Consider the following 27,963-nt stretch of genomic DNA (forward strand, 5'->3'; position numbering starts at 1 on the left):
CGATAATTTTTACTCGTCCCTCACTCATCCAACAAATGGCCAAACCACACCGTCACATGTGTCCACACACGATACAAAATGCAATTGGGTCATGGGCGAAACCCGACCTTAATTAATCGGACTAATACTGAACCGATAGTCTAGTTTTTTGTAAATCTGATTTAGTCTTATTCAACCGGTTTATTCAGTTTTTCGTTGGTTCATTCTATCTTTTTTAACCAGTTTCTTCGATTTTCATTGGTTCATTCTATCGTTTTCAATTTCGATCACGGCGTTCGATCATCATCTAGCAATTGATACTGAGGTTTCGACCTTTTTGATCATCAAATTGTTTCCACAAACAACTGGTTTTCATATTTCCTTGTACCTAGTTGAAAATTTTGTTCATCGGAATTGAAACTTCAACTCCCTCATCAATTTTGCAATGATTTCAACATGAAAAGAGTCCCCTGCCGAATGTCCCACCGTTGCGATGGGACATTAGTTTCGATTACGATGTCCAATTTCTATCATTATGTTTTGCTTCACTTCGTCAAACCGTGTATGGCTCGAGGCTTCCCATAGTATTCTCAGAGAGTTCGTTGAAGGACGGCCATGTTGATCTTTCTCATTTTTTTCCCGGTCTCTGATCAGTTTTTCTTTTAGGCAAGGATAATTTCCTTATGTTATTCCCTGATATAAAGATATATTTTGCAATTTTTTCTGATAAGTTGATATTTTTCAAGGATATTTTGTTCGTTAATTGAGTTAATTTTCTTTCTAAAATTGTTTTGTATTATTGGTTTAAGCTAATTATCTTGTCTGCGAGAGCTCATTTGTGATATAAATAGTCTTAGGAATATAAATTTCTTTAGGAGGGAAAACAAAAGTATCACCCTGATAAAAAACTAATAAGTTCATATATTAATATATTAGCTTAAGCCAATTCTATAATTCGCTTAAGTAAATCTAACTAAAAGGATAACGATGAGTAATTGTTAAAAACTCCTAGCAATAATGATTTTGGTCGATTGAATGATTTGCCAAGGCCGACGTTTATATTGTATTCTTATTTATAGTCTCGGTTGTTAATGAATGCAACAATGATGATGACTAATTGATAGAAACAAATATTTTGAATATAGCTTACTTTTATTTTGTTTATTTATATTGGCACAAGCTAATTGTAATATCTGCCAGAGCTCATTTGTGTTATAAATAGTCTTAGGGATATAAATTTCTTTAGGAGGAAAAACAAAAGTAATAGCAAAGAGGATCCTGATGAAAAACTAATAAGTTCGTATATTTATATATTGACCTAGACCAATTCTGTAATCCGATTAAGCAAAGCTAACTAAAGGAATAACAATAAGTAATTGTTAAAGACTTCGAGCAATATTGATTTTGGTTGATTGAGACTTGTCAATGGTGGCTTTCATATTCTATTCCTGTTTATAGTCTCAATTGTTGATGAATATGACAATGATGCGACTATTTGATAAGAAAAAAAAATTGGAACAAAACTAACTTTTATTTTGTTTCTTTATATTGGCTCAATCTAATTGTCATGTCTTTCAAAACTCATTTGTTCTATAAATAGTCTTAGGAAGATAAATTTTTTTATGAAGGAAAACAAAAGCATCAGTGAAAAGGACCCTAATGAAAAACTAATAAGTTCGTATATTTGTATATTAGCCTTGGCCAATTCTATAATCCGCTTAATCAAATCTAACTAAAATGATAACAACGAGTTATTGTATGGTTATAGGTAAATGGCATTTAAGAGAATCATGTTTTTCATATTTTTTTACCTATTTTCCTAAATTTAATTTACTTTTTTAATTCCGTAATTTTCGGATAGAGATACCAATAAAAAAACTAATATTTCATATTTTTAAGAAGTTAAATTAGGGAAATTATTTTTAACCCGAATTTGTTTTTGGACAACTGGAAAAAAAAGATAAAAAAAAAGATAATTGTTCGGTCACTGGAAGCCGCCATCGACGATGGCGTTCATCATCTTTTAAATACGTTGAGGCTTATTGCAAGAATCTCGTTTCCTTTCCACAATCTCGTTGCCTTTTCATAAGTTTGCGTTCCACCATGTTGTGTTCGTCCAACTCCGACGGCACAACAAGACAACTACCAATGGTCATCGTTAGCACGTAGGAGCATGACTGGACATAAATCGTTCATGAAACTTAATTATAAGTTGACTAAATTCATTCGTTTAATTCATTTGATTATGTATTGTTTCATTTGGTTGTAATTCTCCAAATGAAAACCTAAGTCCATCTTTCTCTTCTCTGACGATGTGGATACCATGGCCGACGATGCTGTTTCAGAAGAATAACTAAATGTTTAAACCGAGTTTACGAATCAGACCCCTAAATCTAAGTCGATTTAATTATGAACAACTTTGTGTTAAACCGATTTTCTTGAAAAACCGTTCGAGTTTGTCGTGGTTCGGATATGAACGGTTAAAGGGTCAGGTAGTAATTAGGACACATGTCGGCGTCTACATGCGACACATCGTTAATCCAACATATTTGATTAATTTGAAATGTGACCCAATGATATTGTAACAAGATTGAAAAAATTTAGAGTTAAAATATACGTTTTAGTACTTAAAGGGTGCAAAAAGTATGTGTCTCATAAATAGGACATTATTTAGTGTTACATGCTAGAATTTTCCATTAATAAAAGGCCCTGTTGCAAGTGACATCGACATGGAAAAATACTCGATTGAATTGTCCATAAACATAAAATATTTTGTACCTAATTATTAGTGAGCTGTAATTATATGTTAATACAAATCCCTCAGCAATCGATCAATATATATATATACACTAAATCATCCACTCACACTATGCGCGATATTACGTACATTATAATATAAATAGATTATTAGATTTACTATATGAGTTTCTTCTTTTCCTTTTTAGCTGGCTATTAATTTTTCATCAACAGTATTTCTTCTCATTAGGAGGAATATTATAAAATAAAATAAGGGAAAGAAAATGTAGATGGAACCATAGAAAAGAAAAGCAAATAATATGATACCATCTTTTGATATTCTCTATTGTTGTGTTGAATAAATATATATGAAATTCATTATGAGGCTGTCGTAGTTGATACTGCTCTTTTCTAGCTAAAAAGCATTGATTTGAATTTACTTAACAATAATAATAATATTATTATTATTATTATTACTACTACTATCATCATCATCATTTATGAATATTATCAAGTATATATTCTGAAGTTTCTATATGCCGTTTGCAGAATGGCGCATGACAAGCTACAAGACATATTAAAATCTCATCAGTCAACATCAGTTTGTATTCAGACTCGCTAATTGGGAAAGCTCCATTGGGTTAATTATCTCAAGTACCGAAGATTAACAAATTTCGGTCACGAACTTTCTCATAGACAGAATCTGTTTGTTTTTTAATTAATAAATCTTGTATTCAGCAAATGATTTCACAAATATTATATTGAAAAATTAATTACGACAGAGAGAGGAAAAAAAAAGAAAAATGAGAGAAAAGAGAGAAAAGAGAAAGTGAGGAGATCATAATAGATGGCCACCCCCGCCACGAAAGCTTGAATATACAAAGAGAGATTTCGATTTGTTATCTTCTAATCAACTACAATTAACTAACTGATTAATTAATTAATTCCCTTTTTTAATAGTCTCTCTCTCAGTCTTTATTAATGCTCTTGCATGCATTATACTGCGTGGTACGTGAATCATACGCCATGCAAAAGTGTGGCCTGTTGGGAACATATTACATGCATGATAATAAAGAAGTTTAATTGAGAGAAAAGGGACGTAGAATGGCGCACGCTCTCGTCTGTCAATTAAGAGGTTGCAAGTTCTATTTTCGTTGTTGGACTATCTATGCCATTTTATTAGTTATAATTTTTTTAAAAAAAATTGTAATAAGGTTCATGATTGAATAATTGACTGTATAATAAAGGTCGATAGTCTGGTAACCAAGAGTTTGTAGGTTCGATACTTTTTGTGGAATTACCCTGCTCCTTTATTAGTCATTAGAATTTCTACTTCATTTTATTAAATCCATGAGTTTTCCTTATAACAGAAGGGGAAAAAACGTTTTCTTTTAGGAAAGTAATTCATTTTTCTATACATATTTTTATATATTTATGTGAGGAAGAACCAAATTCTAACTTAGGCCTTGGGAAAGACTAATGCATGTGAACTGCCGAAAAGAAGATTAATACATGTGACCCACAAATTGACAAGCACAAAATAAAAAGGCATCAGTGATCAATTGAGCTTTTTCTAAAAACTGTCTTTGCCAGTCGCACTTTCCATTTGATGACTGGAAGTTCTTTTTTATTAAAGAATATTATTTTGAAGAACAGAAAAAATAAAACCAAAAACAAAAACAATAGCAACAAAATTGATTTTAATTGCTATTCTTATGCCCAATTTTCTTTCTTAAGACAAAAGAAGATTTCGATTGCTCTATTCAAAGAAGATAGCGGGGAATAATCCTAATCCACGTTGTGGGCCAACTGATAGACAGGAGGAAAGGATCGAGGGCTTAACCTAGAGCTTAGTGGCCCTCTAATTCACTAGAATTTTTCAATGAAACATCAAATTATGTTTAATGATGGAATATTAATTTTTTCTAGTTCTTCTAATATTAAAGACAATGTTTTGTGACGTCATAAATTCATCGGGCTACTTGTACAGTACAATAAATTGGAGGGTCGCTTAAGTATCGATAACGTGTCGTTGATGTATTGTTGACGTGTATATAAAACCCACTTACATGTTGCTAACGTGTCCGGCTTATATTAGACATGTTTTCTTTGAAACTATTTTGTATGGTCTGGTTCAGTGACGGGGTGTGGTGAAATGTGATTGGTATATGTGACGAGAAGATTCGAGAACCGTGGTATAGTAGTTTAGGCAAAAATTTTAAAATGAAAATAGAAAGACTAGAAATACTATGGTAAAATATATAAATAATGGACGGATGAGATCGAAATTTGGTAGGATCTAATGGCTGAAATTAATGTTCCATCATGGAACACAAGTTGAGATTCTATTATAAAATTTAGCTATTTTCTATATATAATTATATGGGTTAATAATAAAAAATCCCAATCTTTTTAAATTTTAATAATTTTAGCACAAATTTTTTTCTTTTGCACAAAAATTCACCAACTATCGATTTAATAACAATATAAGCGTAACATTCATATCGCCGTTAATTTAAATCGGAATTGTTGTTGTATACTTGACGGTGCTACGTGACTCATGGTGATTGGCCGAGTGTGTCTCCTTTTTTAAATAAAAATTATTCTAAAAAAAAAAGCCTCAAGGTCAAAAAAGAGGAATAGGGGAGGTGTCTAGTGGTGGGACCTTGCCTCCTGCCGTCACCCCTCAATTGAGATCGTTTGGGGGTTTTTCAACTCCGATGGGGTCCTGATGTTGGCCAGCAATTTCCCATTGGCTCGTCACTGACAACCTCAATTGGAGAGGTGGTGGCTAGCATTGAGGCCTCCACCATCAAACACTTCCTATCTTCCTCTCAATTAGGGTTTTGGTCCTTTTTTTTCTCTCTTTTTCTATTTTTTTCATTTTTCAGAATAATTTTTATTTAAAAAATATTTGGAGCTCACTCGATCAATCACCACCGGGCCACGTGGCACTGTCAAGTATACATCAACAATTCCTTTATCATTTTTTTTATAATGAGAGTGTCCGGCTTTGTCCGACTAATCCACGGTCCACGTGAACATCCTCCAAGCCCACCAGATGGGTAAGTCCAACCACAGGCGTGCAAGTGGCACGATATGGAGTATTCTCTTGCATGGCATCTGAGACGTGATTTGAATTTCGAACTTCCCCTTCGTAGTCACACCCTTCCCCCTTGGTAGTCACACGTCAACAATTCCGATTAAAATTAAAGGAGATATTGACGTTGTATTAACATTGTTATCAAATCAATAATTTGTAATTTTTTGTGGAAAGAAAAAAATTCGTGCTAAAATCATTAAAATGTGAAAAAAATTATGTTTTTTTTTTATTAACCCTACTTATATATAAAATAATTATTTTTATATTTAAAGAAGGCAACCAATTTTTTCTTACCCATATTTCATTTTTTTTGGGGTAATATGGGAATTTTGAAAAGGAAGGGTGCAACATGAAGATTTTTCAAGAGGTCACCCATCATAGTACTATCTTCGTCCAAGTACGCTTAAATTCGGAGTTTTAATGGGACCCGATGCATTAGTATCGTTATGTTCCCACTCAGTTTCCTTTTCCTCCATTTATTTCGGTAGAGGCATTAGCCTATTGGGATGCTTCGATGTATTTGACATATCCGACTGTCGACTACTAGCAACTTCCTGGACTCAAGAACGAACATGCTCCAATTCTACAAAAGTTGATTTGTGAATGCGATACAGTGGTCGATCTCTTGCATCAATAGCCATCAGCTTCTTCTCTTTGATTTGATCATCTAAGATCCTTTCCTTTCTGCTGAACCTGAACTGGATGGCCGTCATCTGTTTTATTTAATGTCTTCAGGCATAGACAGATAATTTCGTCCGACTCTGAACTGACATACACCTTCGCCCAGTAACCAAGAGGTTCCGAGTTCGATACTCGGGAGTCACCCATGAACCTCTATTAGTTATTATGAACTTTATTTTATTGTATTAGATCAATAGATCTCTTCATGTAACCAAAAAAAAATATTGATATATAGATGATTCCATCTATTAAGGGTCTGAGTCGTCTGACCTTATCTAAAGAGGTTATAATGGCTAGCAGTTGGCTAAACTCCAGTCTCAAGCCCAATGAAGATGGACCTTTGTTCAAGTGGAGAAACATTGCAAGTACTTGACTCAGTGATCAAATTAACTGGAAAAAGAATTTCTATTTAAGAATTTCATAATCCGCAGTCTAGGTGGGTCCGAAAATTCAAATTGGGAATCATTCTCGATCAACTTCGATTAGAAGGGTCGTCGGCATTTTTGAAAAACATGGACAAATTTCTTTATATTCATAGTAGCTTAGCCAAGGCGACTGCCGTCCTGTCCGATACTGCATGCCACCCTCTGCAGTATGGCGTCGCTGCTGTTCGGAATCAGCAGAAATGACTGCCCCAATCTTGGCTCAGGCGGGTTGACCTCGGCCACCTGAGCTTAGCCGAGATCACCAACTTCATCAGTCCTTTCTACCGCTTCCTGGCAATGGTTGCCAGCTGTGTTGCAATTGCCGGAAGGAGTGGCAGAGGCCTTAAGAGGGTTGATTTCCTAATAAGAATTAGTTCATGAACACGAGAATAAACTACTTTCAATTAAACACATTTCCCTCAATAATTATCTTTGCCTCCACAATGGTCAAGTACGCAATACAAAAACAAGCCGATGATCATAGCCATATCCTCCATAAATCACCTCCTTCTATCCATTCCTGTGTCCAAAACTAAGACCCTCAAATTCACAAACAAAGCCGGATCGTTGATGCTAAAACCTCGATATTGGGCTGCAGTGTGTTTACTGAATGATATGCACTGTAGGGTTTTTCGATCGTACATTGGAGAAGATGGTTGGTCCTTGGCCTATTAACTACCGAACGTCAAAGAAGCAGTCAGCATGCTTACGAGTGGAACAGAAATGTTGTCATCAATCACCTCAGTAATCGGGAGGGACTCCACCACTGTTGCCACTAAGGAGATCAAAGCAACTTTCTGTATTGTCCCAATCCAATCCAGTTGAAAGTATCCAAGAGCTGAAAAATATTGGAGCATCCTACATGTTTGAAATAAATAACCAAGTCAGTTTTGAGCAAGAGGGTTTCCACTAGACTTCAGAGAATAGAGAGAGAAGAGAGAGATTCACCCGATTGAAACTAAGAAACCGAATGCGAACATTGAAATGCTCCCTGCCCAGCTCTTTCGTTGATTATATGGAAGCTTTTGCGAGCCAAAACTTCTCCCAATTATGTCAGCGATTCCTGCAAGATCGGATTTTCAAACAGATAGGCCACTAAGGAGGATTGATAGCGATGAAATATACGAGGCAGAAGTCTTACCATCTCCCCCGCACATCATGGCCACTGAGATTACTCCAGTGGGAGACTCCCGCCAGAAGACGACAGCACACAAGATCAACATCAGAACATAGTATAACGGACCCCTTAACAATTCCCTGTAAGAATCAATTCATGAATCTGAACAGACTCGATTTCCTATAATTTTAGAGCACAAAAGAGTCAGAACAAGTGGGAAGGAACTTTTACCCCGGATTTCCTTCGCGTGTAACAGATTTCACGAGTCCTTCATCAGTAACCAAGGAGAAGCCATTGATGACAAGCCTTAAGCAATTCACTAGCGGAACCAAGGAAGCAAAGTAGCGAGCCTCCACCGAGTTGCTATTCTAGATTTCAGAATTGCCAGTTGAATTCTGGCTAAACCATAACATAATATTTGTCATGACTTCAATTGAGCTGAAAAAGTACCTGAAAATTGGCCATGAAGCCATGAAGAGCAGCCCGGACAAGATATGAACCAACTTTCTGCTTAAACTCTGGTCATATTCAAAGGGGATCATGCAAGTTAGATGAGTGAGACGGAAAGCTCTTTAAGGTAAGGTCTGCAACAAAACGAAATTAGAGAGATATTCTTGCGGCTTCCACAGAACATTCATCTCTGATCTATTTAGGTACATTACTAGTTCAATGCCATCAGCACCGAACACACAGAAGAAGCTCTCCGGTAATCAAGTCCCCCAAACTCAGAAGGGAAAGAACTAAGCATCATCCCATGGGGCAACTAGTACCATTCCCGGCGTCCAACTCTACCAGGGGTTGAATACTTCAGTTCTGAACAGAGATTCATTCAAAGCATGTCGAGCTTTCCGATCATTCATATTGACATTATTTTTGCCGTTCTTCCTTTGCTTTTTCTGCTTCAAGACATGAACAAATCCTCTCACAAACACATGATCAAATCACACCAAGGCAACTAGGCAACTATAGATCGGAGCTACGATTCATTGAAACCTTATCCGATTAGAGAGAGGTGACAAAAATAGCAAATGCAAAGGCACTACGAGGCTTTCTGGCATTACTCCTTCAAATGGGATACTCATCGGACATCTTAACAGAATCATGAGCTATAGATGAATTCATAATGCAGTCTGAGAGAGCAAGACGGCGAAGAAGAGAGACAGACCTGTTGAATGACGTTATTCTCAGTGAGAGTGTCGAATGTGAGGACCAGAGAGTAAGCGCCGGCGAGGACTGCAGCGGTGGCGCCTGCATCCTGCAGCAGATATCCGGCGGCGGAGCCGGAACCGAGTGCGCACGGGCGGAGCGAGCGGGGCAGTGTGGGAGCATGAGCCAAGGAGTGCAGCAGGGGAAGGGGGACAAGCCGAGGGAAGCAAGGAGGGCGGAGAGAGGTCAGCGGGCGGCTAAGACGGAGAGCGGAGGAGGAGGAAAACGGCGGCAGCGGCGGCGATGACGACGGCAACAGGAAGAGGGAGAGACTCATGATGAAGATGAGTGGGTGGTGATGGGCTTCATCCCCAGTGATTGCCCTGGCCCTCGGCTCTACTCCGATAAATCGTGCTCAGATTTGAATTGATGCGATGGGCTGCCTATATACGAGCTTTTGCCCATAAATAACTATTTCTCAGGATAAAATTATGTATTACCAAAATGATTGATTCGAGCGATTCTGTACTTGTTCTTTTTAAATAAAGTTTCAGATTCGAGTCTTTTGAATGGATAAAATTTATGTTGAGAGAGCTTTACTCTTTTAATTGTCGACTTGGTTCGAACTGGATTAGTCGGGATTCAATGGGCTTATGGATAACAAAGTACGCACCGAAAAAAATCTATTAGTTTGTTAATTATCCTTTTTAAATCCATTTGCTATCCATAAAAACATATTTAAATTTTATGGATGAAATTACTAAAGATACTTTAAAACGGGTAAATTACATAAAAAGAATTCAAATTTTGCTTAAATTCTCAGCTTCAACTTAAATTTTACTTTTTTAAAAGAATTATCGTTTTTTATTTCGTCTTAGAAATATCATCTCGTCCAACTCCATTACGTTTTCCATCCATTTGCTTATGTAAACCTAACGAATATCAATATGGACTTGAAATTGCACGTGGCATTATTGGTCATGCGACTCCTCATAAAAAATTCAAAAAAAAATTAAATTAAAAAAATCACAGAAAATAAATAAAAATGAAATTTTTTAAAAAATATGAAAATTTAATAAATTAAAAAATAAATAAATTTCTAAAAGAGTTCGAAAAAAGTTCAAAAAATGAAAATTTTAGAATTAACGAAAAATTGAAAAAATTCAAAATATGGAAACAAATAAAAAATTAAATGAAATTTGAAAAGTACAAAAACCATCCATACAATTTTTTGAATTGACAGAAAATTTGGCATAATTTCATCCGAAAACTAAAACCATTCATGAAACGTCGCAAATAGACAAGGTTAATCAAGAACTTCAACTCAGGCATATCACCATCGATGCAGTACATTCTGACAAAATTCAAATAATTTCCTACAATTTTGCTAGATTTCTTAGTTTAATCGGAAGCTTACCTCAGAAGCAATTATTATAGAGCTCAAACTGCCAAAGATAAAATTGTAGTTTGAGAATTATTATTATTATTAACCTTTCTTTAAATTTGTTATTTTTCTATGTTTTCTATAATTTTAAAATATTATTTTCTCCGAGCAGTCCTTTTGATCAGTCCTCCTGATGTTAGGACTACTTCTAAAACCATCATATCGTACCTAATCCCGAATCGGTATCATTTTTTTCTGACTTGTGGGCAAATCTACCTATAAATGCTGGACATGGCCCTGGTCCCAATTTAGATGGGCTTGGGGGTGAAATCTTGCTTGAGTCCAAATGTTGTATTGTATCTCGATAGTACATGAGTGATGCTTCTGAGTTAAGATTCCTTGACGTTGATACAATATACGAGATCCTTAATATAAATATAGCGTTTGGTAATGAAATTAAGTTTGATTTAATTTAATTTAATATGATTTTAGGAGATGAGATAAAGTAGTTGGGAAAAGTACATGAGAGAATTTGAAGAAGATAAAAAAATGATTAATTGTATTATTAAATTGAGAAAAAATTATTGAAATTGAAGAAAAATTATTGAATAGTTGTGATAATTTAATATTAAAAATTAATTGTAATAATATATAAGAAAAAGTATGAGAAAGAATTTGAAAAAAAAAAGATAAAAAAGTAATGATTGTGTTGTTATACTGAAAAAAAAAAGTTAAATTAAATTAAATAAAATTTGATTTTGTTACCAAACATAGGTGTATCTCACTTCAGCGTGGCATTAGTCCCGAAAGTATATCGCAAATAGAGACGTTAACTACTCCGAAAGAGATCCAAGAGAGTGCTATTCATTATACCAAAAGTTTAACCATAGATCTTCTGCTCACTCATGCGTTTCAGTAATTGTTTTTACAACATAATTCAACTATAGTCAGATCTAGCTTTGTTTAGGATTAGAATTGAGTTAAACTCAACGAATTGGGTTGTAATAATTGTGTTGTTGAATTACGAGAAAAAATGTAAAAAGTAAGGAATAGTTGAGAGAATTTAGTATTAAAACTTAAATTGAATAGTTAAAAAAATTGAAAAAAAGGAAAAAAAGTAATAATTGTATTATTGAATTAAAAATAAATGGAGTAAAGTTAAAAATAAATTCTAAAACCAAATAAAACATTATTATTCATGTACAGGCCTCTAAGTTGAACTATTATGGAAGCTGATAAGGATGGTGGGGAAATGACAATCGGAAGAGACACTCCAAACACGATCATGAACCACGGACACGATCACAAACCATGAGCACAATCACAAACCACGAACACGAACTGCGATCACGAACAATACTTGAACTTGGGGGATGCCGTAGGGCATCCAAGAGTAGATTTGTCCCCACACTCAGTTACTTCGGGTTCTGGCAAAGAACTCTCAGGATACAATGAGACTCACGTTTTTCTCAAAAAGCAAAACTTAGAAAAACTCTCGCTTTAACTCACTCAAATTTCTGAAATGTTTAGATTGATCAATAATCACTTTTTTGTGCACCAAAGCGTCTATTTATTTGTATTCAATGAGCACAGAAGTAGAGAAAAGGCGTGTCTTCTCATTTGGGACGTATCCCATGGAGGAACCTTGCACCATTTTTGGCCAAAATAACTGCTTGTACAAATAGTCAAACGCGCCTTGACTGAACGGACGGTCGACGGACGTTAACTGTACGGATGGTCGACGAAAGTTGACCTTCTAGACGGCAAACACCCATTGACTATATGGATTTAAAAAAAAACCGAAATCTTATTTCCATCCACTTAGTACAAAGATTACACTAAGTAAATTACCGAAAATACAAACTCATTGAATTTGCAATGTAATTTCTCAATAATCCCCCACTAGATTGCCAATTCCAAAAATTTGTAACTCATTTACGACTTTGCATATGGGGATAGTATCGTTAAATTTCAATTCTCCCTTAGTGCTAATCTCTCAAAACCTCAACAAGGTGCTTGGTGGCTAGACACTTAAACCTTCACCCTTAAAATTGAATTCGAAAAAATCGCAAGCAAAGTCGCTTACTATACGAGTATGAGCATTCTTTTATTAGCACCGTTGTGATCATGTGCTCATCCTTTTTTGCAAACATGTACGAGAGAAAATCTTAAGAAACTCTTGTTCGAAGCGGCATCACTTCATGTCCGTATAGGTGGATTTCTCGACAACTAATGCCTATCCATTAATAGCGATCAACTCATCCTCCTTAAACATAAACACTAAATCATATATCTTCGTGCACTTATAATTCAATAATTTTTTATTACCCCTTAAACCTCGAGACTAAACTGTTGATTAGGCCGAGGTAGGGTTACCATTATCAATGACTCAATTGATGAATAGGTTTAAGACCCATCTTAGAGACTGTTCTTTTAACTATGTCTGAAGATAATCCTTTTGTGGAAGGATTAGCTATATTGTCACTCGATTTCACATAGGTAACGGTTATTAGTCCGTCCCTAATCAATTGCCTTGTATACTCATGTCTCAAACTTATATGTCTAGACTTTTTATTGTACACCATATTGTACGCACGAGACATGATAGACTTACTATCGCAATAAACAGAAATGACAATCATTGGTTATGGCCATAACTTTATAGCTAACAAGATATCTCTTAGACATCCTACTTCCTTGCCGACGGCCACCGAAGTTATAATTTTGGCTCCATCATAGAGTGTGAAATGCAAGTTTGCTTCTTGGAAGCCTAACTAATGGCTTTGCCTCCAATTGTAAAGACCCATCTCGATTTCAACTTATTATCACTTAGACTTATTATCCAACTTGCATATGAATATCCTTCAAGTATCCCGGGATAATCGCTATAGAATAATCCCAAATTTACGGTTTTTTTTAGATAACCGAAAACTTTACCTTGATAATTTGCACACAACATTTGGTCTAGTGCAGTACATTGCATACATTAAACTCCCAATTGCACTAGCATACTCTCATTGTGCTAATGCCCTACCATTATTCTCGAATATATCAATGTTCGGGTCATAAGGAGTGTTGGAATCCTTAACGTTCAAATGCTTGAATTTCTCCAGCACCTTCTCGATCAATGAGATTGACCAAGGACAAAACCGTTTTCATGTTTATGCACCTTAAACCCTAAAATTGTATTAACCTCGTTTAGATCTTTCATTTATAACTTCGAGGTTAGATACTCTTTGGTTTCACGAACACCTTCTAAGTTCGTGCCAAAGATCAACATATCGTCCACATATAGGCAAATAATGACTCCATATTTGTCTGTAAACTTGGAGTAAATGCACTTGTCTGCATTGATATGCGTAAATCCATTCGACAAGATCACTGAGTCGAATTTCTCGTTCCATTGTTTGGGTGCTTGTTTTAAGTTGTACAACAACTTGACTAATTTGCACACTTTCCTTTCATTTTCGAGCAGCACGAAGCCTTATGGTTGATCCATATAGATTTCTTCATCGAGTTCACCATTTAAGAAAGCCGCCTTCACAACCATTTGATGCACGTGCAATTTATATATGGAAGCCAAAGCCATTAGAACTTGTCGATATATGGATATCATCCTAGCAAGCGGTGCATAGGTATCAAATTTATTTCATTTTAGTTATTTTTTAATTTTTGTCTTATTTTATAAAATGTCCAATAATTTTTTCATTTTCTGAATTCTTTTGTATTTGCTTTTTTACATATTTTTGCTTATTTATAAAAATTTCAAATTATATTTTTATTTTTATGATTTTTTTCGATTCTTTGTATTTTAATAAAAAAGCCATAATATTTTATTTATTTTATTTATTTTCAAATCTTTTTTAGTTTTTATTTTAATTTTTTTACATTTTCTAATTTGTATTTGATTTTAGTTAATTTTATTCTATTTTTCTAAATTTATTATGTTTTTTCTATACATCTTTAAGAATTATTGACGTGGCGTCTGATGATTGGTCCACGTGTACTGATTGACGGCCAACTGGGATTGGTTCTAATAGTGTTATGCCCACGTCAATGACCGTTAACAGACAGTTACGGAATGAACCGAATCTATCAATTTTTTAAATGTTTATGATTGTATTTTTTCAAAGTCATACTTACAGGATTTAAACTCAAAAATAGCAAATTTTTTTATGACCATTGCTATCTTTTTTTCGTGCTAAACGTGACTAGTGGTTGGCCACAAACTATACGGTGAACTCAACCAGCCAGGTCTCAAATACTAAACGTGGAACCTATCCGATATTAGCACTCGGTAGAATGGGAAGCAACTATTATTTCGTGTTATATATACACACATTTTGTTTTTTGCATCAATGGTAGGAAAATGCTTTTTTTTACTTCTTCAATTCTCTAAAGTAATCCTTTCTGGGGCCAATCCAAGTATATTATAGCCGTAGCAAGCCTTATTCAGCACCAAAAAAAAAAAAAACTGTAGCAAGCCTTACCTATTCTCGTTTTAAAAAAAAGTTAGTCTTACGACTTCTTGCATGTCAAAGTAGGATTCGAACTTGAGACCAAGTATATCCGAATAGATTTCCTTAACTGTCCTATCAATTTTTATGCTGCTCTAGGATCCACCCTTTTGGGTCTTGTAAATCTCCTAAGCCAACGACCAACGTCTATATCTTGTCTTTCACTCGCCTAGGGAGATGGATTGTTATTAGAATAAAATGAACTAATTATATATCATTTTTTTTAATATCTAGAATATGTTCAGACTGTATTTTCAAAACTGGAGTGGATTTAGTATATAAAGGCTATCCCAATAGTTTGCTCGAAACCCGACTATTTGACAACCAGCACTCGTAGGAGTTTTTTTTTCCCTCAATAACGAGGGCTATTCAGACTTTGTCAAATTAATCCTTCAAATCCCGTACACCCCTGTAACACGCGGAAAGGGTAAATATGGCAAGTTATAATAGGTGACCTCAATGGAATTCGAACAAAAAATCATGTGAATACTTGCGCTCCTCTTTATCAGTAGGTTAATCCCTTGAGGTTTAACACTCATAGGAGTCAGATCGACTACATAAAAGTCGAGCAATTAAATTTGTGATAAACTAATGTTGTTGAATAATTATACCCAAGGAGCCACATCAACTTAAGGTAGAACATTAATACATTGATATGGCTTAAGTCCAGGTACCTTCGTTCCATCATTTTTTTTCCCCTATAATCATCGTCATCATCATATTAATACATGTGTTCCGATGATCGATTAGTTGTGTTAATGATTGACATATCGATTATCGTTCATAGTATAAATCGAAAGCAAACATCCCAGGAAAGGACTGCATTGACATTGATATTGGAAAATTTATTCATAAATATTTTTGGATTTGATTAATTAATTAATTATTGTTATTAATTTTTTGCTAGAGATTAATTATAATAAGGACATAAGGACATTCGGGGCAACCATGAAAAACCAGAGGATGCCATTGCCTAGGCCAGCCAACAACAAAGCTCTTGTCTGCCCGTCGGAATAATCAACCGAATATCCGTATCCCAGAGTGTTGACTTTGACTTCTCCGCACAAACTCCCTCCAGGGTCCCACCACCACGCTCATCTTAACCTTAAAATAAAATAATAAAAACCACGCCACGGGAGAATTTGCATTTTGCACCCTGTATTTTTATTTTATAAATTTCGCGACTATAAGTTCTTACCATGTTAAAAGTGAACCCTGTAGTCTCGGACATGATTCCACTGCCGTCTCAAAAAATTGAAAAGCCTGTTTACATATCCAAAGGCAAGTGTCACAATACATGAATTATCCAATATTCATGTTATATACTTTGTCGAAGATTGTAGAATCAACTTATGTTGTTGGCAAAATTATGATTCTTTTTTTGCAATGAACAAATGCATTTTGTTGTTATGTTGAAGTTAATGCAAAGTGAGTAACTGGTATCTGAATCTACATTTTTAATTACACGACAAAGATATCTCAAATGACAAAAGTTAGTTGTATATCGTCTTTTATCTGATCAAATTCCCTTTAATGTTATTCTTGGTTTATGAATCGATAAAACTATATATCTATATATCATGGCATACGTATATATTTGTTCAAATAACTGACTTTACCAATGGTTACGCTGTTACAGTACAAGGTGACTCAAACTTTAGGACACAAACATTCCTCATGTCAAACTTTAGGGCGCGCAGTGAAATTTCCTAATAATTCATTCCCGAATGTCAAATCACCTGGTGCCTAGCCTTCCCCACTTGGGCACAGGAGCTCCGATCGGCTGCTGCCGGTACCACCGTGCACCCGTCTTCGTCCGTATAAAATCGACTTCGTTTATATTTTAGCTTTCCAACTTCTCCAACAGCAAAGATCATTCTTTTGTCCGGGTCCATCAGGAAAGTCTTCTCCGATTGCTTTTCCGGTGGTTTCGCCGGCGTTGGATGGAGGCTACGGTGGCGTTCGGGTCGTGGATCCGGCGACCCGAGAACGTTAATCTCGTTGTGCTCGGGAAGTTGAGGCGCGGCTCCTCTTCGCCGGCGGTCGTCGAGATCTTCTCCTTCGACCCTAAGACGACATCTCTATCCTCTTCCCCTCTGGTACCTCACTCCGCCCTCATCTATAAGCGGAATCGCTCGATTTTTCTTTGCATATATGGTTGATATATCCATAGGCGAAGCAGAATTTAACGCCTTGACTCGTCTGAGATCGTTGCGTTGGTTATGGAAGTTGACTCTTCCGATTGGCCAAATACGCTTCGTTGATGTCTTCCACTGGCTGAATAAAGTTATATAATCTACCAGAAAGGAATTGCACGGAGCGATGTCTTTCAATGGCGTTGGCCAAATATCTTTCCCCTGCTATATGTTATCCCTTGTCGTTAACCATGATTTTGAAATTTTCCATGAATCTCTTATGTTTGTCAGGTAAGTTATGTGCTTGATGAAAGTGATGGGGACCCCTCCGCCATAGCAGTGCACCCCAGCGGAGATGATTTTGTGTGCTCTACAAGCACCGGCAGCTGCAAGTGAGTGCTCTCCCATCCATTGTTAAGCATTACGTTCATTCTCTGTATGAGCTTCGAAAATACAGGACATGACCGACTCATGACGGCAGTTTTAAGTTAGACGATTTTTCAGTTTCTGGTCAACTTTTATATGGGCTTATATTGCTCGACCGTTATTCTTTCTCCACAGTATATGCATAGAAACCTTTAAATCAAACTGCAGTGGGATGAGACGGACTAAGCCGGTTGCGTACTTTTCTTACAGAACTTGTTTCTTTTCTCTCTCGATGTCGAGTTTTATGTCATATGCAACTGTTAGCTTTGCTGTGTAATGATTTTAAAAAAAAAAAAGATGTAATAATTTTCACGGTTTACAGAACTTTTATTTTCCCAAAATGACTCAAAGTTGCAAATCAATGCTTAAATGGGCTTTTATATCTGACTTTTACGTCCCGGGGAAATTTTTGATGAAATGGCCGTGATTGCTTGAACTATACAGAGGCTGAAAATTTTGCAGCAGGTTCCATTGACGCTGTGCAAATTGATGCTTTCTATGCCTTCCAGATTGTTTGAAGTGTATGGTCATGAAACAAAATTGAAGCTGTTGACCAAGAGATTACCTCCTCTTAAAGATGTTGGTCTTCAAAAATGCCTCGCCTTCAGCCCAGATGGATCCAGATTTGCTGCCGGTGGATTGGTAAGCATAGCATCTTATATTGTGATTGATTATTTTAATCAGATTAAATGTGTTGCCCCGCATGCTTTTGTTCCAACTCTATATGAATTTTGTTATCTCTCATCTTTTCCACCACAGGATGGTCATCTAAGAATCTTGGAGTGGCCTAGTCTTCACGTCATATTGGATGAACCAAGAGCACACAAATCCTTCAGAGATATGGATTTCAGGTAGGATTTTGACCTTAAGGAATTTTAGGATATATAATATGACAATGAATGCTTCTGCAGCCCGACAGGATACATTTGAGCGATGCATGACATTTTAGCTTAACCGCTGGGTGCCTTACTATGGTCTCCAAAATGGGATAATATCATGTCCTTGGTTCAGATTTTCAGTGAAACACAGAGCTTTAAGTTTTGAGCGTCTTCTATCAGTAGTGACCTGGAACTACTGAAACCTTTAAAGACTAGGATCTGTGTATTGCATTTACGTACGTTAATAGGCCTAAAAATATTTAGGTATCAAAGCACTTGAGTATTTGAGATTGAACTGAGAAAATCTTCTTTATGCTCTACTGTTCAATTACAGTCTGGACTCCGAGTATTTGGCTTCAACATCTACTGATGGTTCAGCAAGAATATGGAGGGCAGAAGATGGCATCCCTTCAACTACCTTAACTCGCAAACCGGTATGATTTACTCTTTTAGCTGGTATTAGTACCTAGCTCTTTGTTCTTCTTTTTTTCCCCCTAATTTTTTGCTTCTTTCTTTATTTTTTATTTTAATTTTCCCGTGTTCCTTGGTTCAGGATGAAAGTATTGAATTGTGTCGATTCTCTAGGGATGGGACAAAACCATTTTTATTTTGCACGGTTCAGAAAGGTCAGTTCATGCAATTGCAGTTTTCTTGTTGACTGAATGATTAGATTTTCTGTGATTATCAACCTCAGGTTTCTTGCTTATTTTTCCTGGTATGAGTTTGTATTTTCTTATTGAGTTGGCACATGTTTAACTATGTAGGAGATAAAGCTGTGACTGCAGTTTGGGACATAAGTACGTGGAACAGAATCGGTTATAAGAGACTGCTCAGAAAGCCTGCTGCCATTATGTCCATCAGTTTGGACGGGAAATATCTTGGCTTGTAAGTGGTTCTCCTTCTGCACTGCTAGTCTACTTCTTAGAATATTATAATTAGTCTTGTTGAACATAAAAGAAACGGGGAATAGGAAAAATAGAAAGTGTCTGTCCTTGATAAGGCCTTTGGTACTGATTCCTTTGTCGAAACATCTAGGGGAAGCAAAGATGGTGATGTTTGTGTTGTGGAAGTTAAGAAAATGGAGATCAGCCATTGGAGCAGGAGGCTACATCTTGGCACCTCTATTACATCCCTCGAGTTCTGTCCCAGTGAGAGGTATGGCCCACTTCAGATAAAAGATATTATGCACAATCAGATAACTGGTATTTTCAGTTTAGGGCTTGCTTAATGTGCTGGAATCGAAGAATTATGCAACTTCACTATATTATGATTTGTAGCATTTCATCCTTGTGCCGTTATATACCAAACAGGCCGTAGCTCCATTCTCGTATTGTTTGTTGTGCACATGGATGAATGATCATCAAAAGAGGATGAATGATCATACGTGACTTTCCTTCAAAATGGTTGGTTGCTATTAGTTTCACCAAGTGCTAGGAGGTTTGGAGCGTCCAATGTTTGTGATTAACCAGTTTGAGGGCATCTTTTCTTTCCGGGTCCCAAAAGCTTGTGTATGTCTGCATGTATAGAATCATTTAGTTCTCAGTGATGGTGCAGGGTTGTGCTTACTTCTTCAAACCAGTGGGGCGCAATGGTGACTAAGCTAAATGTCCCTGCTGATTGGAAAGGTGAATAACTTCTTGATCTCAAAAGGATTTCTTTAGACTGAATTGTCCTGGGACTCGTGGCCCGCAAGGGCCCTAGCATATCCTGAGTTGATTCCCTTTCCTTGTGTGGCAGAGTGGCAAGTTTACCTAGTACTGGTGGGGCTGTTCTTGGCATCCTTGGTGGCGTTCTACATATTCTATGAAAACTCGGACTCGTTCTGGAACTTCCCTCTCGGGAGAGACCAGCCTGCGAGGCCGAAGATTGGGGCCATCCTGGGGGAGCCGCAGTCTTCCGACGATCAGAACATGTGGAGCGCTTTCGGTCCCTTGGATATGTGAGCGCACGTTATTACCAAAGCTATCTAGGCCCCTAGACCAGGTTTTTGTGTGAGGTGCAAATGCCAATGAACTTGAAAATAAGATTCTCATCACTACCCAAATCGATTGTAGTCTTCAAAATTAAAAGTTCCAACATATATATTAACGTAGTTAATCGTCTCTTTGTAATTTTATTATGGATTTTTCTGCCTTTTTAACTTTTTATTTTGGATGATAATAGGTATTTACCCTTCTGTTGTGGACTAAAACGGTTCTATGTTTAGTTTTCTTTTTGCCGGGAATTCTATGTTTAGTTGTTGTGCCCATCAAGGTTTAGTTTACTAATAGAAAGAGAAGCTCATCATAGGGAAAGGAAGAGAAACAAAACTGAAAATTCTCTGTGTAACGGAAATAGTCGGAATTATTTTATCAGTGAGATTACGAGATACGCTTATTAGCGTACTATCTGAGGTTAATACCGATTGGAATATCGACGTCACTATTTCTTGGCCGAAGGAGTTTAATCAATTGAACAAGAGGATGAGCTTCCATCATTTTTCTGTACTAGTCAGACGAAATTTCTCACCCTTTATAATTCCTGTGTTTTTTTTTTTTGGGTCTAGCCTTTTCTGGGAAATGGACTTCTTGTCTTGGCATAGGTTTTTTTCCACCCTGAATATAATTCATTTTCCGCCCGAACATGATTGGGATCCGCATAAAGTAGATATTTTTCGGCCACCGCAGCATGAGTGGGGTCCGCATGAAAGCAGACGTTATGCAGTGATCACCATCATTGATAAACGGAGTTCGATATTTATGACGATATTCTTTTAATAATTATTAAGATTTATATTTCTGCTGGTATCATTTTTATTGAAATATAGTCAATTCGTTCTATATATTTTTGGAAAGAATGTACTGATAAATTTCATATTCTACGTGGAATAAATTATATATTCATATATTTTTTTAAAATAGTATTTGAATAATAAAAAAATCACAAATTTTAAAAATCATGTGCAATGATGACGGGAGAGAACCGAAGAAGAAGAGAGTCAAAGATGATTTAGCAGTAAATATAATGAATTTTAAGTGATAGGTAGCTTACGTGCAACTTTTCCTCACACGAAAAAAAGTTTATATGCCATCTCCTCCTTGCAATAGTCTGAATTATATAATATATAATATATATATATTAAGTTCATCGAACTCATTATAATAATAATAATATAAAAAGATATTTGACGGGCTTCATCCTCCACTCCTCATTTTTTGGTTAATTTTCATGTGACCCCTGAAGTTGTCACGTGTATCTCATTTAACCTTATTTTAATCAATTTATCTGGCATTACTTTGATATTGGTCATCATATTCGCAAAACTTTATCTACATAAATTCGGAATTTGGTCACTGCACGTCCTAAGACGAAATTATGGGATGACCACGGAAAGAAGAAAGGAATTTGGGTAAAAAATTATGCATGAAAATTCTCGGAAGTCATTCAAAATTAAAGAGCATATTATATCAATTAAGTTATAATAACTGATGCATTTATCATATCGATCCTTCCACACTAGCTTTTAGAATATAATTATTGAATTAACCCTCATGGCAAAAATTATTCTATTAGCTCGTAGTACCGTTCGCGCACAATTGAAATTAAGAGAGATCCATAACTCCGAGGAGCGAAATGGCAACGCAAGAAACTTCCGGGCCCCATTTGATATCAAACGTGTCTGCTTTTTTTAACTTTTTTCTTCATTGGCCATGATTTGGAGATATTTCTCAAAATTTCTTCAACCTTTTCATCTTTCTTTCTTTCTTCTTTTTTTTTTCCCCTGAATTCTAAATTACAAAAAGGCATTTTCCTTTTTTTTTTTTTTTTTTCCCTGCTCAATCCACTGTCATCGTCACCTATAAAACCTGTCGAAGCAATTCATACCCAAAAAGGGAAAAAAGAAAAAAAGTCTACTCTCCCATTTCTACTTCTCTCTCAGCAAGCGGATCAGATGAATTGCCTTCAGAATCTTCCGAGGTTCCAATCACTCACTTCGAGCTCTCTCTCGATCTGCCTCCTTCCCCATCTTCAATCACGAATCTGTAATCGATTTTGCTTTTTTTTTTTTTTTTTTATCTTTGATTCGAACTCCAGGGCCTCATCTTTGCCTCTGCAAAGCTTCAAATGCCATAGCCAGTGGAAGCTACCGTGCTCTCTCAGTATGAAGGTACGGTGGATTTGAGCAGAATCGGCTTCGGTTTACGTTCGGTGTTATTTGCAGTCTACTTTTGTTAATCTGAGTCGCTTCCTTGAGCTGGCGCAGGGTGCTGCGGAAAGTTCCGATCCTCACAGGAGCATCTCTATGAAGGTAAACTATGGAGTCCGGAACTTAGCGAAGGTTTCAGTGACTGAATGTACTCGATTTTGTTGAAATGTCAATTTTCTTTCTATTCTAGCTTCAGTCTATGCTGTTGTGTTCATCAGATTTAGTCCTGACAAGCTGAGATTCTTTTTCTGTGGAGATCATAAGTTATTTCAATGCATTCCGAATTTGCAAGTGGAGTTTCTTATGCTCAAATTTTTCCTAGCCGAACCATCGGTGATAGAGTGAGCTCAAGATGATAAGATGAATGTTGTTACCCGTCAAGGGGGGAGATATTTCTATTATTGGCATGTCAGTTTCTGGATATGGGAATATTCCCACGTTTTGTCCTGTTTTACGAGATTGATCTTTAGTTAAATGTATACTCGACGTGTCTTTTGTAGTCATTGGTATTTTGTTTTCTAAAGGGCATCCGGTTAGCTAGGGGAAAGTAGTTTCTTTAATGAGCTTGAGCGTTGTGGTTTTATTAACATAATCTATTTGGATGGTCAACCAACGAGTCGTTTAACCGTAGTCGTGGCTTCCGGTGAAAGATAGAGGGTAAATAGAACTCTTAGCCGGTAAAATGTGTTTTGCTCTAACACAATCTCGAACTCATTTTCGCACTAGGCTTAATTGTGCTCATGTTTGTAGGCCATTTCTGGTTCGACTTCTAGTGCTGCAGAGATGAGTGGCTCTGACGTGAAGGAGGAAAAATCAGAGACTTATAGCAATAACATGACAGAAGCTATGGGTGCTGGTAAGTCTAATCATAACATGCATTGCAATTTGCATCTACTTTCTTGGTTTTGGCAATGATAGCTGATGATTCTTTTCTAAGGCAGTTTTGACTTATAGGCATGAACTGGGAATGAATTACAACTTCATTCGCCCAGACTTGATTGTGGGATCATGCCTACAGGTAATTATAATAATTTTACACTATATATGTAAGTTACTGTTTTGAGTTTATGGCTGGTTGCCATACTGGTCTGATACCTATCTTTTCTCCCTTCTTTTTGCCTTCCTGATTTCAGAACCCTGATGATGTTGACAAGCTTCGTGAGATTGGAGTCAAAACAATTTTTTGCTTACAACAAGATCCAGATTTGGAGTATCCATACGGCAGAGCATAAAGTTTTCATCCATGCTTATTTTAGACGTGGCCACTTGAAAAGATAGTCTACTCATCCAGTATTAAGTTATCTTCATTCCTTAAATAATACTTCCAGATATTTTGGGGTTGACATCAAAGCAATTCAAGAGTATGCCAAGACATACGATGACATTGAACACTTACGAGCTCGGATAAGGTTGGTAATGAAGAAATCCTGCAATTGATGAATAACTTCTGGAAGCATGAATAGTACTTACATTTTGCTGAATCCTTGATCATGCAGTTGAAATTCTGTACTTGATTTAAACTTCTTTACATGGATAGATTTGGGCTGTTGGCATTAAAAAATGTAAGACTTTTTTCGAACACATTACCCAGGAAATTTTGTAATTTGTCTGAAGCTTGGCAGCTTCAGCAGCCTAATAATGTCCTGGCACTCAAATGAGTGATGAGTCACATTGTTGGAGTTACTATTTGTTTCACTTAGTATACACCTAGCATCTGTTTAGCTTATTACATGATGCAAATTTAGATTCACCAAATAAAGGCTACCTTACAGTTATAATCCACTGTTCATATCGTATAGTACTCTAATATATCTTGTAGCAGGGATTTTGATGCATTTGATTTACGTATGCGGCTTCCAGCGGTGGTTAGCAAACTCTACAAAGCCATAAACCGAAATGGAGGTGTTACATATATACATTGTACTGCTGGACTTGGAAGAGCTCCTGCTGTTGCGGTACGCTCATATCTGATTAATTTGTTTCTTTTTCCCTTTTCCATTTCTTTTGGTTTTTGTCCCTAATCTAAGGGTACTGTGACACCTCTAACATATATGGTTCTCTTGTGCTGTTTGCATTTGTTTCAGTCAATTAATTCCTTTAGCAATTACCAATGTCAGTCATGTTCTCTTAAATTGATGGATTGATTGAATAGGGTGAATGGTAGACTGATGTCTTACTTTTAGTCAACAAAGGTTGATCCCTTTTGAGACTGCTGTATCCCTGCATGATAATATCTTCTTACAGATCCTAAAGTTTTCAAACTGAATGCAATATTTCAATAGTATTTTTCTACAAAGTCCTGCTGATGAGTCCATATGCGCTACAGAGAAGCAGTAGTTAGCGTTATTCCTTATATATCTTAATTATTCATTTCCATGCCGATCTATGTTGATACATAATTACTGATGCTTTACTTGAATTTCAGTTAGCATACATGTTCTGGATTCAGGGATATAAACTCAATGATGCTCACAGTTTGCTTCAGGTAATTGCTCCCTAATGATCAATGGTTTAGCTGAATTCGTGTGAATGTGCTTCTGACATGACTATTCTTTGGAATGATATGCAAATATTTCCCTCAGTTCCTTTCATTTGGAAAACTTTCTGATAAGTGAGCAGCGTTTTGCAAAATATGCATTTTAATTATTGCGCTACAAAATGGAAATTTGATCTTCCTGGTTTCCACTTAATTTATACTATTTACTTTAGAAAATGATTAGGCATTGACCTTTTAACTTCTCAGATAAGAATATATTGATATGACATTCTAAATTATTTTGTACAGTAAATTTAATGAATATTTTTTATTCGTAGGTAGACTATAGATAGCTCAGTAGATAACCATATTTTAGTTTGTCCCTATATAAGATCATGTCCTATTGAAATCGTGCCTGAAAGATTAGCAAGTATTAGGAGTCCAAAAGTTAGCTTGTGAAAAAATTACACATTTGCTCATAAGCTTACTGACTTGTTTCGCTAAAGTTATAGCTATTTGTGATGACCTGAAAATAATATGTTATCTCATTGCAGAGCAAGAGGTCATGCTTCCCAAAGCTTTACGCAATAAAAAGTGCCACTGCTGATATTGTGAGCGACTTTCCTTCTCTTACGCCTTGAAATAATCAATCTCTAAAGGTCTAAGCTTTTGTTGATCTCTGTTTTTTCATTATGTAAACATGATTTGGTGAAATATTCAGCATATTATAAGTGAGAATATTCCATTTTGGCTTATGGATTCTTAAAAAAGAACTGCTTCTGTCATTTTCCATTTCACAAACATTAAGCTAAGCTAGCAGAGGAGAAGATTGGATGCACACTTAGGAAACTTGAATTTGCCAATAAAATGCATGGACATAGATCAGGTAGCTCTTAAAGATGTCACTGTAAATTTTCCAGTCAAAAGTTAATTGCAAATGGTGGTAGCATATGATAAATTTGGGCCAAGACCTTACCGAGGGAAGTCGGTTAAAACATTAGATTAATCTTTCCTCCATCGGCAGCTTTCTTTAGGGAAAAGAAGAGAAGCTTTCTTGTTAATGCAATGGCCTAGGAAAAAAAATTTTATTCAATAATTATGCCAAATGATGCTGAAGGAGAAAGGCAAAAACATAGGATGGGACAGAAAATGTTAATATCTAAGACCATCCTGAAAGATTCAAAAATCTGACAAGAGAGAAAATTGTTATGCCAGAAAGTAGAGTTTGCGTTTTCATATTGATGTTTTAGGGCAATAACTGGATATCAAATTCATCATATCTGTTCTTAATTGAAGCTTACAGGATGTAAGAAGAAGCTGATAACTTTGACATGGAAATATGGTAACTGCTCTACTGTGGAAGTTTCTGGACTCGATATTGGATGGGGTCAGGTATTTATATTCTTCATATAGTACTCTTTTCTTTGTTTTCAAAATGTTAAAAAGCTTGCGTATGTGTCAATCTAGTTCCTCCATAAATTATAACCAACTTGAAAAAATGTGTTTCCCTCAAGCATCATCTGTGGTGGAAATGTTGCATGGTCGAGACATTTATTATAGGCTGATGTTGGGTCTGAACACTTTATCAAAGACATCTGAACGATTATTTACTTCATTTTGTTTAACATACTTTATCCGTTGGATACAAATTTGGTAAATATTATCATACTACATATGTTGGATACATGATTCTTGTTTTCCTTAACCCAATCGGATTCTACTGTTGAACTATCTCCAGAGAATGCCCCTTGAATTTGACAAGAAGACGAGATCATGGATTCTCGAAAGGGAATTACCTGTAAGTGCTCTACACTATATGATCTTTGAGAAGTATGCCAACTATTATATCTACCTAATTATACAATAGTTAAAATCTTAGATGTGGATATAAATAAAGTTCGCGCATCTGCAATGAAGATAGATGCATAAATTCAGAAAATCATAATTTATATAGAAATTACTAGAATAATGCTGAAGAAATAATGAATATATCATCTAGAGATCTTTCGTTTCGTCATAATGTAATGACTCTGCTGCTTGAAGGAAATAACAAGCTTTTCCTTTCATTTCATCTAACTGATGAATATTATTTTTTGGGAGGAAGACATCAGCTTCTTGGGTAAAGCATGTGTATTACGGCTTTTGTACATAATGTAACCACAGAGATTTACGTACTGCTTCCAATCATTGACAGGAAGGAGATTACGAGTATAAGTATATTGTTGATGGTGAATGGGTGTGCAATGAGAATGAGCTCATTACATCTCCAAACAAGGACAGCCATGTGAACAACTATATTACGGTGAGTTTCATTTGTCTCAACATATTCTAATGAAAACATGTGAACGACATGTTTGTGGAATTTGAATCATTGCTCTTTTTCATTTTTCACTTCTTATTATATGTACAGGTCACTGATGATGATCCCAGCAGCGCTAGTGCAATCCTGAGGAAGAGGCTAACATCAGACGACCCTGACCTGACGAAGGGTGAACGCATGATCATCAGGCAGTTTCTTGAGGCTTATGAGGAGTGAAAACATGAGCCATGGGTAATTCTGTCCACGCACACGTATTACCAACGACAGTAAATTTTGCGTGCTATGCAGGCAGAAATAGTTAGACGCATATTATATAACTATAGATGTTGTAGCATAATCGGTTGATAAATAAAAAATTATAGAAATGTATACATACAGACTTGAGAATAAATTCCATTATCACATCAAATAAAGGCCATGTAGAGTTATAGTTAACTATTTCTTCGGAGAACTG

General features: G+C 36.0%; 3 protein-coding genes across 3 annotated transcripts; 2 read left to right on the top strand and 1 right to left on the bottom strand.

Moving 5' to 3' along the window:
• Window positions 1–6,952: 6,952 nt before the first annotated feature.
• Window positions 6,953–9,621, bottom strand: LOC116197951 (probable phytol kinase 1, chloroplastic). The gene is made up of 6 exons (XM_031528235.1): window positions 9,207–9,621; window positions 8,492–8,559; window positions 8,273–8,404; window positions 8,066–8,181; window positions 7,873–7,987; window positions 6,953–7,782 (listed from the first exon to the last, which is right to left on the bottom strand). Exons 1-6 carry the CDS (start codon window positions 9,522–9,524, stop codon window positions 7,596–7,598), a joined length of 936 nt encoding a protein of 311 aa, XP_031384095.1. The 5' UTR covers window positions 9,525–9,621; the 3' UTR covers window positions 6,953–7,595.
• A 7,309-nt stretch (window positions 9,622–16,930) lies between these two features.
• On the top strand, window positions 16,931–20,762 carry LOC116197814 (SEC12-like protein 1). Its single transcript, XM_031528065.1, has 10 exons — window positions 16,931–17,187; window positions 17,515–17,615; window positions 18,159–18,291; window positions 18,409–18,500; window positions 18,862–18,961; window positions 19,081–19,153; window positions 19,292–19,412; window positions 19,563–19,682; window positions 20,082–20,152; window positions 20,265–20,762. Exons 1-10 carry the CDS (start codon window positions 17,032–17,034, stop codon window positions 20,468–20,470), a joined length of 1,173 nt encoding a protein of 390 aa, XP_031383925.1. The 5' UTR covers window positions 16,931–17,031; the 3' UTR covers window positions 20,471–20,762.
• A 1,567-nt stretch (window positions 20,763–22,329) lies between these two features.
• On the top strand, window positions 22,330–27,950 carry LOC116197108 (phosphoglucan phosphatase DSP4, amyloplastic). Its single transcript, XM_031527134.1, has 14 exons — window positions 22,330–22,484; window positions 22,602–22,674; window positions 22,771–22,815; window positions 23,464–23,569; window positions 23,655–23,731; window positions 23,847–23,923; window positions 24,042–24,122; window positions 24,536–24,668; window positions 25,139–25,198; window positions 25,744–25,800; window positions 26,486–26,581; window positions 26,928–26,987; window positions 27,384–27,491; window positions 27,600–27,950. The coding sequence occupies exons 1-14, from the start codon at window positions 22,459–22,461 to the stop codon at window positions 27,723–27,725; spliced, it is 1,125 nt and encodes a 374-aa protein (XP_031382994.1). The 5' UTR covers window positions 22,330–22,458; the 3' UTR covers window positions 27,726–27,950.
• The last annotated feature ends 13 nt before the right edge of the window (window positions 27,951–27,963 follow it).

This window comes from Punica granatum, chromosome 2 (genome assembly GCF_007655135.1).
Source record: "Punica granatum isolate Tunisia-2019 chromosome 2, ASM765513v2, whole genome shotgun sequence".
NCBI lineage: Eukaryota > Viridiplantae > Streptophyta > Magnoliopsida > Myrtales > Lythraceae > Punica > Punica granatum.

What these genes read in the sequence shown, in the direction of transcription:
- LOC116197108 (XM_031527134.1), top strand. Translation starts at nt 22,459, where the DNA reads ATGAATTGCCTTCAGAATCTTCCGAG. An exon ending in ACAGGAGCATCTCTATGAAG is followed by an intron (nt 22,816 to 23,463) that starts GTAAACTATGGA and finishes TCATGTTTGTAG; the next exon opens with GCCATTTCTGGTTCGACTTC. An exon ending in TCGATATTGGATGGGGTCAG is followed by an intron (nt 26,582 to 26,927) that starts GTATTTATATTC and finishes AACTATCTCCAG; the next exon opens with AGAATGCCCCTTGAATTTGA.
- LOC116197951 (XM_031528235.1), bottom strand. Translation starts at nt 9,524, where the DNA reads ATGAGTCTCTCCCTCTTCCTGTTGCCGTCGTCATCGCCGCCGCTGCCG. An exon ending in GCTTCATGGCCAATTTTCAG is followed by an intron (nt 8,405 to 8,491) that starts GTACTTTTTCAG and finishes AATCTAGAATAG; the next exon opens with CAACTCGGTGGAGGCTCGCT. An exon ending in CATGATGTGCGGGGGAGATG is followed by an intron (nt 7,988 to 8,065) that starts GTAAGACTTCTG and finishes CCGATCTTGCAG; the next exon opens with GAATCGCTGACATAATTGGG.
- LOC116197814 (XM_031528065.1), top strand. Translation starts at nt 17,032, where the DNA reads ATGGAGGCTACGGTGGCGTTCGGGTCGTGGATCCGGCGACCCGAGAAC. An exon ending in ATTTTGCACGGTTCAGAAAG is followed by an intron (nt 19,154 to 19,291) that starts GTCAGTTCATGC and finishes TTAACTATGTAG; the next exon opens with GAGATAAAGCTGTGACTGCA. An exon ending in TGTCCCTGCTGATTGGAAAG is followed by an intron (nt 20,153 to 20,264) that starts GTGAATAACTTC and finishes CTTGTGTGGCAG; the next exon opens with AGTGGCAAGTTTACCTAGTA.